Here is a 13,834-nt window from a genome sequence, read left to right as displayed (position 1 = left end):
ATCTCTTTGTAAATAATATGTGTATGGAAAAATAAACAAATAAAAAAAATTATACTTTTGGGCTCCTCTATAGCATGCGCATTATTACTCGATTGAGTTTAAACCTATAGGATTTAATTGATGTCGAAAGGGTTTTAAAAAAATATTAAAATATTAAAGTTTTTACTACCTGAAAATTGTACTTAAGAAATGTTTTCTTGAACATAAAGCTTAACAATACAAATATAATTTGCTTCTATGGCATAACTTCTCTAGAATAAATCGCACACCGGGAATAACAGTTGCCACCGATTAACAAACATTCATTTGCAAATACAAAGGCACAACTTAAAGTTCACTCACAAGTGCCACTATTATTTGTTGAATTCGAGTGAACGATCGTAGTATAATAATGACTTTTTTGCTCTTAAGGCCACATAAATATTATTACGAAGGGTATTTATTTAAAAATTCAAGATCCGTACATTATGTAAGGCCAGATTAGCGTTATCGATAAAATCAAGAAAGGAGTTCTGCGTTGGTTTGGACATTTTCTGATTGTCGTAGGCAACTCAAATGGCTCAAAATAGACGGCGGAAATACTATCTCTCCCTCTCACTCCTGTTCAATGTACTTCATAGTCCCAACGCTCCTATATACCTCAGTGAAAAATTTAAACGCTTATCAGTTCATGGTTTACCTCTTCGTTCTAATTCTCAAAGCACTCTCTTAATACCCATCCACAATTCCTCTTTCTTCTCTGACTCATATAGTGTCCATGCGGCTCCACCGTGGAATCATCTCCCACCCACCATCAAAGATGTTACTACAGTATCTCTGTTTAAATCACGTCTGATAAAACATCTCCTTTCTCTTTCTTAATCTCTCCTTTCCCATTGAGTAATGGATAGATTTAAGATAATTAATACACAAATACATTTATTTCTATTTTTATTTATGTTTCTTAAGCTTTTTTATTAGTTGGTTGGAAGAAATTGCCATTTGGCAATAAGCCTGCCTATGTACAATTAACATTATGTACAAGTTAAATAAATAAAAAGATTTACGATGGGAATGTTGATGGTCAGAGATCGAAGAAGACCGAGAAAGACATGGCATGACCAAATTCAACAAATACTTGAAGATGGACATGTCAACAGTCAGAATAATCAGCGCACGTACTTGAGAAGATGTATGGAGGTAGAGGAATCGAGGTATGTATGAAAAGACACAGTGATATGGCATTCATATCTCCTTGCCTACTCTTATGGGGAAATGGCGTGTTAATTTGTTTGTTTTACTAAAAAAATAAAAGTTTACAAATAGGAGTTTGATTAAAACACGCCCAGCAGCTACTGAGTGGAGTGCATAGACGGTTGGAATTATAGAGCCTATTTATGACATTTTGTTACAGTTTTAGTGTTTTGTAACATTTAAGATACCATCGACAAAAAATATTACCCTTCCTAATATAAGATTTTTGTTTTTAAATCAAAATTTAATTTCTAAAATTAGTCCAGCACCGGTGGCGGGCTCGTGCGTATTATATTCAGCGGTGAAAAAGTTAAGCTCTATTTTACAAAACTGGTGCTATGTAAGTTATCCAGGAATTTTACACAAGACGATACAATAATATTAATATGGTGGGATCGATAAAACCTTAAAATCCTAAACTATAAGCGAACAACTCGTATTGAATAATCTGCGTTATTTATTGTTAGATCAAAAATTTTATACAAAATTAAAAATATTTTTTATAAAAGAATTTTCAAGGCATCTTAATTAGTTAACAATAGCTTAGTTAATATACATTATTGTATCCACACGCAATGGTGCAAAGGGCACTGCTATTGGATTACTAATTGGTTATTTTTTAGGTATTAACAGTTGTGAATATAATATAAATTCGTGGGGTAGTACTTAAATATAAATTGTTGAGTTAACCACTGGCTGGCTGATGCGGCAAGCTTCCGTCGTCATCACCAAAGTACTTTCGAAACGACCCAAATCTTTAAGGAATGATGACTATTGTCCATGCGATGATATTTCTTCGCAGAATATTGAATTTCTGTTAATTCGGTGCCCATTTTTCAGTTTACAACGCCATAATCTTGAAGCAGAATGCAAGAAAAATGCAATATCCTTAACAGATATTCACATTGTCGTTAAAAGTAGTTAATTATTAGTTATTGTTCTTAGACTTTGCAACAATGGTGATTAGACTCATAAAGGTATTAAACCAATATTTTTAATTGAATCGGCATTCACTTCGTAACACTTCATTATAAATTATTATGAAAATAAAACTTTGTTATCAGTGTTACACAATTTTATTCTTTTACAAGAACACAACTATAGTTTCGGGAGAGCACTCCTCCCATCGACGGGTGATATAAAACTAATATAATAAACACAGAATATTGTTCACAATGTCATCGAATCTAAACAAAAAATAAACAGATTATTCAGTGAAACTTAGAGCAGGGGGTTTTTATTCTTATCTAAGGTGTTGGCATATGAATGGATGGTTATCTTAAGTACAGATATGAAAACATGGACAAAACATTAAGTCGAATTTATTTCTTAAAATTTAGCACATAGAATAGCACAAGAAATTTAGCACATAGAATAGCACAAGAAATTTAGCACATAGAATAGCACAAGAAATAAATTCGACTTAATGTTTTGTCCATGTTTTCATATCTGTACTTAAGATAACCATCCATTCATATGCCAACACCTTAGATAAGAATAAAAACCCCCTGCTCTAAGTTTCACTGAATAATCTGTTTATTTTTTGTTTAGATTCGATGACATTGTGAACAATATTCTGTGTTTATTATATTAGTTTTATATCACCCGTCGATGGGAGGAGTGCTCTCCCGAAACTATAGTTGTGTTCTTGTAAAATAATAAAATTGTGTAACACTGATAACAAAGTTTTATTTTCATAATAATTCATAATAATTTGTATTAAACCAAAATCAGTGATCAAACATCCCATTTCCAAGATAAACAATAACGAATTTTTCCGAGTACCTTAGCCTTGTACATGACACGTAAGGCTACTATATACAGGGGTCCAAACATACATTAAAAAAAAAAAGAATGTTTTGGACTGGACGATACAACAGAGTTCTATATTTGCCCAACAGCAGATCTGTACTAATTGTTCAGTATGATTACATGTCCATGTCCATAGAACTGCTACCGAGACACGAAACCAGTACACTTTTATTAGTCGACCTTTTGCCGTCCGGATTATTGTTGGGATCTTTGTCACTGTCTATTATTCTTCTAGGAGGTTGCCAGAGCACGAGGGATGTGCACGGTTTTTCCAATCTGTAAAAAAAAAAAAACACATTGAGTTATTTTATTTTTTATTGGAAAGCAGACAAACAATTGAACGTAGTTATGCAGAAAGCAGCCAGTCCACAATTTTGAAAACATTAGATATTGATATTATCGGGTGCAGTAAGGTCAATTCTATGTTCTGCTAAAAATAGCCAGATCGTTTTCATACACAAAACTGTATTAATCTCCTTCTGAAAATGGTGTCGGTCACAAAAGCGGCATTTTTTAATTTGCAAAAAACACCCATAGCACAAAAAAAAAATTACGGTACTTAAAAAAACATTAAAACAAGTCAATTATATAATTAGATTCTTGTTTTTTATATTAAAAAAAACTAATTTATTCATTGTTTATCATTTGTTAGAGTCAAAAACATTCCAACTCTTGTGTAGATTTGTATATTCACTCTCTTCATAAAAGTACTATTATCTCAGTTTCACTTTTCTATGGCAGGCTGCTTTCTGCATAACTTCGTTCAATTATAAGTCGGAAGATACATACAATAGTTTACATAGAATAGTTTATTAAATCGGGTAACCCGGCCCGGAACTCGCAAGCCAATCAGTGTTAATCAATTATAACATTGTTGAGATAGATATCCTGTTTCCGGGTAGCCATTTTTTTTTAACGCTTAGTTTATTTTGACAGCCACGGGGCTCAACTTTTAAATGCCAATACATCTCACCGATGACAACTCGTGACATCACGGGCGGAATAACTGCAAAACTTAAAAAATCATAGTGATGATAATATGATACGAAACAATAATTTAGTTTTTTTGGACTTAGTTTGATAGTCTATTAAGATTTTTTTTAATTTAAAAACCACTGAACTTTCTCATTATGACAGTTTGGCTCACAGTAAAGACTCTCCCAAGCTCTCTTCAAGTAAATTCTGCCCCTAGGGGCCCAGGCCTCGGTAGAGGGTGTATCGATTTGACCTCCCATTCCACTGATAACATTCCTCTCCTACAATGGAGCTTTCTCGACAGAATACACCTGGAGAGGAAATAAAAACATCCGTAATAAAGAAATCTGTCGTGTACAACAGGTTACCTCTGCAGGAGGGCCGGGGGTATTATGGGCTCCGTGCGTATGCGGTGTATCTCCTGACTGAGCACGATGCGCTGCGCCCCGCGGAGGCGATCCGCGGCGGGCAGAAGCTCCACGTCCATCGCGCCGCTCTCCCCGCTCGTGCCATACTCCCCGGATATGTGCATGCCGTCGAAGTAGGCCGCCATCTTCTCTTCCGTTATCAGCTGCTTCGAGGGACTGACAGATTAAACTTCATGTTAGAACACATACAAGATGGAATCTATGGTGTTATGATGATTAGAGTTTTTGCACCGGATCGTACCCACTATTGATATTACTGTTTCGGAAGCGCTGGCGACGATGGAAGCCGCTATTTATATTATATAAATTATTAGTTTTTTTGAATTTAATTTGTTTTTAATATTTAATAGTATAGGACCCCGACGAGTATAGACCAAGTGCTGAATCCTCAATAAATATGAGTTGATTCACTTTCAGGTTAAACCTTGGCTATACAGGTGAAAATATAGAATAGAATATATTAATTTCTACGTATATTGTGCGCGGTGGAATCCACCGCCAACTAAGTCGTGTGCGGGCGAACGTCACTATTTACATTGCCAGCGCTAGGTAGAGTTAGAGTGGGGGGAGCCTAATGAGTGGCCGACCTGACACGCTTTATAACCTGTACATTTCTGTGCTGACGCAGAAAAGGGGCACAAGTCAGGTTTTTTGCCAAATTGAGTTATTAATATCAATTTGACATATCATCATATTGAATCGGGTCGAGGGTCCCGGGTTCAAATCCCACTACCACAACTCGATTTCCATTTTTCCAGCACGAGTTAACGACTTTTAGGAAATGGTCTGAAAAATTTGAATAGTAAATAATAAGAACTCTAATAACTTATAATATTAGAAATCAAACACTGATTTGAGTCTACTGAACACTTTATTTTATTTTTTAAAACATAAATATAAAAATTAAAACTTTGTGACAATTGTTTCGCCTTGTTAGGGCATTTTCAAACAAATGTCTTGTTCAATTATAAGTTTAAATCTGGAGTTCTACAAAATAAACACCAAATCAATCAATAAATTTAATATCATTTGATACTCCATTTACAGACACACAAGTAAAATAAAGAAAAGTAAAAAAAAATCCTTAGCATAACGATAAAAAAGCGATTTTAAATTTGGGCCTAAGTCTATATTTGTAAAATTGTATCAAAGAAAATAGACCTGACTCGAGTCGTGCCATCAATGTGATCAAATTTGTAACATGGAATACGGGCACAAGTCGACTTGCTCCCGCAGTGATATGACATGATATTGTAGAAGGGCACTAATTTTATCTCTGGTCAATGTCATCGTCAAACCTGAAGTATACCAGTAAGAGCAGAGGAAAGATGAGCATAGACGAATGGGCGGGAAATCAATGTAAGACAGGGTAACAAATGATAAAATGGAAGAATGAGAGCCGAGTGAACGTGGTTGAAATGCGATCTCTTAAATAAATGTGTGGCAAATCAATGTAAGACAGGGTTACAAATGATAAAATCAGGCGAGAATGTAAATCTGAGTCAGGTATAATTGATAAAATTAAGAAAGGGTCTCTGAGATCGTTTGGTCATGTAGAACGAATGGATGACAAAATAGTGGTGAAACAGGCATATATAAGAAAAGCGTGACATGATCAGATTTACTAAAATCTTTAGTCTGGTCATGTCAAAAGCAGGCAGAACCGAAGGGCGTGTATGACAAGATGTATGAATGTGTAAGAAGCTAGAAATGTATGCCATGATAGACGTTTGTGGCGGTCTATTCTCTCTGCCTACCCCTTTGGAAAATGGAATGGTGGTAGTAGTAGTAGAAGTAATATCAGTATGACAGCAAAGGGCAGAACCCCCAGGAGAAAGTACCAATATCCTTTGAGCCTCCAACATACGAGTAGTTGAAGGTTGTAGGTGAGCTTGAGAAAGAAGAGATAAGTAGAAATGTAGAAAAAATTAGTGTTAAGTGGAAATATAACTCCAATTTGAGCAATAGAAAATTAACTTAAAAAAGAGTACGAAAATCATCCAAAGTTTTAGCCCTCAAATATAGCTTCAAGTCATCCGCGAATAATAAAAAATGCGAATTGAATACAACTTTTTTAATATCACTGATATAAATCGGTAGTCAGGTGGCAGAAGGGACCATCTGTATTTTTTTCTGTGTTTTAGTTTTCAAAAGTTGAAATTAATATTTCAGTAAATACACGTGGAAAAAAGAAAAAAAGCAGCATTATTTATTTATTTATTTTACATAAACGGCAGAAATTGCCTTTAACATATATTGAACATAAATATGAAAAAAAAATTAAAAAATACATATATAGAAACATAACAAAAAATTATAAAAATTGCATAACTATAACAATAGTAACAAGCAGGTAAATACATAAAAGCAACCAAAAATAATAACGAAATAAATACATAAATATGAAAAAACAAAAAAGGAAAAAACATTTTTAAATAAAAAGAAAAGTTTAAGAATAATATTGCGAGAGAAAAAAAGAAATCAGACTCGTTTTATAACTATCAAGTCCAGAACCAAATATATCAGCCTTGTCCTCATACTGATTGCCATATCTATGGAGCCTAGGGATAGGCGAGTGCATGTGATAGTTGGTTCTAGAACTTGTAGAACAAAAAGGAGATCTGTGGCGGGTATGTCGACCAGGTACACGGAAACACACCAACTCCAGCAAATCTGGACAGTCAATTAATGAATTGATCACCTTAAAAAGTAATATTAGGTCAGTTAGGATTCTTCTATCAGAAAGTCTTAAAAGATTTGCTGAAGACAACAATTGATTATAATTAAATAAAGCAGCAGGAATATGAAGTTTAAAATTAATATATTTTAGAAATTTCTTCTGGACGCGCTCGAGTGAATCAGAATGTACACGATAATGGGGCGACCAGACTGGAGAAATATATTCTAAACGACTTCTAACCAGGGAGCAATAAAGTGACTTGATTGGTGCGATACTTTCAAATTTATTAGTAACCCTACAAATAAATCCCAACATACTTAGCGCCTCGTTTGAAATCTTGTCAATATGTTTGATAAATGTAAGTTTATCATCAAAAATTACGCCAAGATCCCTAATGAAATTAACTCTTTCAATTGTTGCGTGGTTCAACAAATAGTTAAAAATTAAAGGTTTCTTACTTTTTGAAAAGGAAATAACCTGGCATTTATCTATATTGAGAAAAAGATTATTTTTATTGCACCACTCGTGAATTCTGTTGAGATTCATCTGCAGGGTATTGCAATCATCAGTATTATTTACAATTCTATAAAGTTTAAGGTCGTCAGCAAAAAGCAAATATTTTACATCGCTAAAAATTTCAACAATATCATTTATATAAATTAAAAATAAAATAGGTCCCAAGTGTGATCCTTGGGGTACGCCGCTTGTTGCTAAAAAACTATAGGAGATATGAGAATTTATTTTAACTGCTATTTTTCTATTATATAAGTAACTAATGAACCATTTTAAGAGTTCATCACGTATTCCCAGTCGACCAAGTTTCTGCAACAAGTTAGAGTGGCAAACTTTGTCAAAGGCTTTACTGAAGTCGGTGTATATAGCGTCGACCTGGTGCTTCTTATGAAGTGCACTAGCAATAAAATTCTCGTACAAAATGAGATTGGTGACTGTTGAACGACCAGTAATAAACCCATGTTGCTCAGGAGCAATTATTTGTTTTAAAGGTATAATTAAGTTATCAAGTACAAGTTTTTCAAACAACTTAGGGAGGGTAGACTGAATACAAATAGGTCTGTAGTTGGATATTTCATCTTTGCTACCCTTTTTAAATATGGGTGTAATGTGGCTATATTTCCATATATCAGGAAATACGCCAGTAGTTAAAGACTTATTGAATAAAATTTTAATAGGATGTGCTAATATATGAATACAATTTATAATGTAGACTGGAGGAATACCATCAGGGCCAGCAGACTTACGTTTATCCAACGATTTTACAAACTTGATAATTTTTTTATCAGAAATAGTAAAGTTAGGCAGGTCAATAAGCTCAGTTAATTTATTTTCCATTGTTTTATTTAAAGTTACGGCATCATCATAAACATTGGAGAAAAAGTCAGCGAACATATTAACGGTATCTTGCATATTACTAGACCTATTATTTCCATATCTCATAGATTTAGGAATACCAGTATCGCTATTGTCTAGGATTTTAGCATATCTCCAGAAATACTTAGGATCAGTCAGAATATTATCTTCGATCTTTTTTATATATGCATTGTGACATATTAATGATGTTTTTTTACAATACTTCCTAATCTTATTGAATTCAATATAATCAGTTATTGATCTGGTTTTTTTATATTGCTTATGCATAATTTTTTTGGAGATTATTAAATCAATCAAATTCTTAGAAAACCAACTTGGATATTTGTTTTCCCTTTGAACTGAAATTGGTACAAATTGCTCTATAGAAGAGTTTAAAATATTATAAAAAGCTAAGAGATTGTCATTTAGATCATAGTCTTGAAGAAAACTCCAATCAGCTAATTCCAAATAATTACAAATTAGTGAAAAGTCGACTCTTGAAAAATTTCTGTACGTAGTCACTTGTTTTAGTTTAGAAATTAATAAATTGGAAATCGTAATATCTAATGGTGGATGATGGGCATCAATAGGTAAAAGAGCATCTACACTTTGGTCAACTATAATTGAGGGTATGTTAGAAAAAATCAAATCCAGAAAACGATTATTTGAGTTGGATACATAGTTACACTGTGACAGACCCAGGAAAACGGCCATGTCTCTAACTATACTCGAGTTCATAGTCAACACACCAGTAACATTTGTATCCACTAAGTTTAGCCAGTTAAAACTCGGAAGATTATAGTCACCCACTAATAACATTTGGTACTTAGGAAATCTTCTAAAAATGCTTTCAACATCTTCACAATGGTCATTATAATGACAAGAATCAGAATTAGGGGGGATATATACACTTCCAATAATCAACTTGACACCCTGAATTTCAACTTTAACAAATAATTGTTCAACACTTACATTTTTACAGGGAATAATAGAGGATTTCATATTTTTATTTACACAAATTAATAAACCTCCTCCTCTAGACTTCTTACTTGTGTTAATATTACGATCAAGGCGATAAATATTATAATTATGGAAACTAAGTTCTGATGACTTTATGTTTTTATCAAGCCATGTTTCTGTAAGAATTACTATATCATAATTTAATGTAGGAATCGTGGTCGCTAGCAAATCCAATTTAGTTTTTATGCCTCTAATATTTTGATAATATAGATTTATTGTAGTTTTTTTGTATAGTTTTTTGGAAGAGTATTGACAATCTTTGGGGAAGAGTTAATATACTTTATGGTAAGGTTTTGATCGCCATTGGCTTTTCTAGTTTCTAATTCATTCCTAAGGTCCAACAATTCCTTACGCTGTACAGGTGTTTGGTCGAAATTTATTTTGAAGGAATTTAATTTATTCCTATTTTTAAATATTTCAGTAGCCAATGTCGGGTTCGATAATACAACTTTGATTGGGCGAACATTTGTGGTATCAGGACGAAGCGGGCCAAGTCGGTAGATCTTGATAACGTCATCTTTTTCAATTTTCTTAATAGTATTCAATGTTTTTAAGGTGAGATCTGTATCCGCAGTTTGACGTAGTATAGATGTTGAGGCTGAACACTCTGGAATATTGTATATTATGATGTTGTTTCTTCGTCTGCATCGGTCTTCTAACTCATCAGATAATTTTGCTAGAAATTTATGCTCCAAAATAACTGAATTATTTTTTTCAACCAGCAATAGCCTTTTTTCAATTTCAGATAATTTTCCAGTGATTAGGGATTTTAGGTCGTCAACAGAGCGGAGATACTGGCTGACTTCACTCCATCTCTCTCTGTCTTTATGTAGTATACTTTTAAGCTCTGTATAATTATCACTCATATTTCTTATATCTGTTTGTAATGCAGATAATGCGTTGGTAATGTCCAAATTAATAGAAGCCGGTTGTGGAGACATCAGGCATTCTAGGTTAGGTGAGGCGATTTTCTGTTTAAGATCCCTCTTAGGTGCCATTGCAAACGCAGTATTAGTTTTAATCATAAATGAATAAATACACAATGAATAAAAACAAAAGTACCGGTTTAAAAGTTTCAATAATTTATGCAAGGATAGCACTTAAAATATATTATTATTATAATTTAAATATATAAATTTAATATTAGTTAATTTTTGTATTATTTGATGAGTATTTTTTATGTTTTACACATTCATAAACTTGAAACTTGAAAAAAATTATCTGTCAAAAAGACATTTCACAAATTAACAATATTATTTACCACTTTTCACCGAAATAACATTAACACAAAAAATACAGATTGTTTGTTTATCACTTCTTTATTTATTTGTTTGTTTTATGCACCTTTAACCACTTGTTTACTAAAATATACTGGATAAGATTTTTTTCACATTATGTTACTTGACAGTATGTGGGTAGGAACGAGCATTAGTTAGAATGGTATTTTATCATTGAAAAGTAACTCGGAAATATCGTAGTTTGTGGATGAAAGTCATGAAATTAAGCTCGCCTGAACATTTTTGAAAATTACAGATGGTCCCTTCCGCCATCTGACTACCGAAATAGAGAACAGCAATGGGCCCAGGTTAGATCCCTGGGGGACACCTGAGTAAGCACTAAAATTTTTTAATGCAAACAAGCCATGTGAAACGTATTGATTTCGGTAACTAAATAACTTGCATATTATGCTGTGAGCTCAGAGTAGTAGTGCTGTCATAGGCGCTCACAGACGTATGTGAGCATCGCAGTGAATGACATATAATAAACATTTCAAGTCCGCCTTGCCATGCGTTGACCCCGAGACCTCAAGCATGGTAAGGAAACAGGCCAGCCACTACACTATGAAGCGGATTTATCTTCTCTCAATTTCTTTATTCATAATTTCTACACGAGAGTAGCCATCCAGTTGAAAACATTCGTCCTCTATTTCACAGACACGGACTTAATATGGCATCCATAGAATTAAGAATAGTCCAGAAGGAGCGTAGACTCATATCAATACATCGGACTGTGTCCGAAATTCCCCCACTATGCCCCCCTTTCGCCGCGCGCATTCGTGAAGTCGCCGCGTAATGTTGCACGATGGGAAAAAATAAAATCATAACACAAATGTAAGGTAAAAAAAAAGATAACTGTTAATTTCTCCAAATTTTTATTGTGCTTGCGGAAATATTGATTGACACGACAGAGTAGATAAGTAAAGGCTCATTTAATAAGAGTAATCAAATCAATGAACTTTGAACTTGAAATATAAAACAAATTTTATTTTACATAAAACAGATATTTATATATCATGTTAAATAATATTTGATGTTTTAAAGATAATGTCGGTCAAATGTCCACCACAGAGTTGTTCAATCCGAGGTCCAATTTTTATTAGTTCTCTCATAAGATGAGCAAAGTAGGGTAAAAAAAAATACTACCCTGGCAACGCAACGCTAGCGAAATGTCCATTTTGATTTCTTCGACAATCTGACAGATGGAAAAATAATTTAATTTTCAAGTAATGTATTCGCTACTTGCACATTCATTGGCTAATTACACATGAAATGTGATCCCACCCTGTTTCTTTAAATCCTAGCAGTAGTTCTACACTTTAAAAGGACACAAAACTGCATAGTTGAATTCAAATCAGGAGTTGCGTACTGAGTGACGTCTGCAAAGAAACTAATGGGTCCAAACGTAAAACTACTCACTTAGGAGTAGTTTAGTCGCCTTCTGTTTGATGCTCGTATGCAGTTTCTGGAGTATTCTTAATTCTATGATGGCATCATACCATCTACTAATTATATAAAAGATTTTACTTACATATTTGGTTGTAGGTCTGATTTTCTTTTACAATGGAGTACGCTGACCTTCTTCGTCTTATCAATATTGTGTGGCGTGGCTGTGAACTCCATTACTCCCGGATGGGGGCCCGCGGTGCTCCAAGACATGTCCTGAATGTTCCACGGCAGTCCTGTGGGCTGCGGCATCGCATGAGATGAGACCTGCCGCGTGCCGCTGAACCCCTCGCAAAACCCGCTGAACCCTTGGCCATCTTTAGCCGGAGACTTCTTTTCAATGCCAAACTGTTGCCACTGGCTGTCACTCGAAAGCGACATGCTATTCAATCTCGCATCAACCCGAAAACCAACTTAAAAATCACAAAAAAAAACAACAATACTTCGTAAAATATACGCACTAAATGACACTTGGTATGATATCTCCGATTGATTATAAAAGTTATTTCAAAGGTCTGTCAATCATTTAAACGGTTCGACTTATCGTTTACAATCCAATCGTAATACTTTCATTAGTGTTTTTAGCGTATTTCGGTGTAAAATCCACACTTCCAAAATTCCACCAAGAACGAAAACAATACACAGATTTAGTGTGGCCATAAGGAAATGGTTTATTTTTAAACGAATGCGTCAAAATTTCCAGAGTTTTCTGGAAAAGAACTAATAATAAAAAAATGTATTCGGAATGCATCAGAAACATCCACTTGTATAAAGTTAATTGGAAAGGACTTCATAACTCTGATGACTAATAGTCTCAGACTTTGGGATTGGATCCGGTCGAATACCTATTATACATTTAAAACAATATAATTAGTTAAATGATATTTACGTAAAATTTTATACACAAATTTAATGGATTGGGACAGGTATTAGTAGTAATATATTAGTAGTAGGTGGAATTTTAATATCGGAGAGGTTGAATAGGAACATGGAATAACAATTATTTATGTTTAGATCTTTCTCGTCAAGCTGACATTTCACATGGCAGAGTCTCGGGACATGAATTCTGAACAGGTGAAAGCAATTCTAACAGTGTCCAATTCTGCATGCTGAAGATGTTTTAAACGTGATCAGAATCACTTTGAAAAACCGAGGTTTTTCTGTCACATTTAGCATTTAGTTACGTTAGCTTAGGAGGAGGCTACCCAATATTCTAGCGATGCGTGAAGTTGCTTCTCCTTTGTCATAATAAGATCACCCAGTAGTAGTAAATCAAATACTTCAGGCAGGGTCCCCGGAAAGGACCGCCTCATTTGCTAACGCGTTCACATTTTTTTTACCAGGAATACCACATGCAATATTGTTTGGGATCCAAGACATAAAAATGCTTTTATTGATGCCTTTGATAATGAAAACAGAAATCCAGTTTTCACGCAGAGCTCGTCCCGGGTATAAGAGTATGGAGGGGATTTTACATTTTGTTGGGCACTCTGGCTCAGACAGCAATTTAAACTTGCCTCAAGCTTGTATCAAGTTTGAAGTATCAAGAGTTCAAACTTGACCCAAGTTTGAAATTGCAACTTTGTAAACTTGAG

At 34.1% G+C, this 13,834-nt stretch overlaps 1 protein-coding gene across 2 annotated transcripts; it reads right to left on the bottom strand.

The window, feature by feature from the left end:
• Positions 1-3,024: 3,024 nt before the first annotated feature.
• Mst85C lies at positions 3,025-12,739 on the bottom strand. 2 transcript variants are annotated; one of them, XM_088237198.1, is made up of 3 exons: positions 12,325-12,739; positions 4,389-4,604; positions 3,025-3,321 (listed from the first exon to the last, which is right to left on the bottom strand). In XM_088237198.1, exons 1-3 carry the CDS (start codon positions 12,618-12,620, stop codon positions 3,162-3,164), a joined length of 672 nt encoding a protein of 223 aa, XP_088093324.1. In that variant the 5' UTR covers positions 12,621-12,739; the 3' UTR covers positions 3,025-3,161. The 2 variants fall into 2 exon arrangements, with proteins under 2 accessions (XP_088093324.1, XP_088093325.1); XM_088237199.1 differs by lacking the exons at positions 3,025-3,321; positions 4,389-4,604 and adding an exon at positions 4,094-4,331.
• Positions 12,740-13,834: the final 1,095 nt, after the last annotated feature.

Source organism: Micrasema longulum, unplaced genomic scaffold (assembly GCF_059751315.1).
Source record: "Micrasema longulum isolate JH-2025_06_02 unplaced genomic scaffold, ASM5975131v1 h1tg001665l, whole genome shotgun sequence".
NCBI lineage: Eukaryota > Metazoa > Arthropoda > Insecta > Trichoptera > Brachycentridae > Micrasema > Micrasema longulum.
The sequence above is the reverse complement of the archived record's forward strand: the minus strand, read 5'-3'. Positions and strand labels throughout refer to the sequence as shown.

Bases quoted from the DNA above. Each gene is read 5' to 3' on its own strand.
- Mst85C (XM_088237198.1), bottom strand. From the start codon at position 12,620: ATGTCGCTTTCGAGTGACAGCCAGTGGCAACAGTTTGGCATTGAAAAG. The intron at 4,605-12,324 runs GTAAGTAAAATC...TTAATCTGTCAG, and splicing joins TCAGACCTACAACCAAATAT to TCCCTCGAAGCAGCTGATAA. The intron at 3,322-4,388 runs GTAACCTGTTGT...TTTTTTTTACAG, and splicing joins CCCCCGGCCCTCCTGCAGAG to ATTGGAAAAACCGTGCACAT.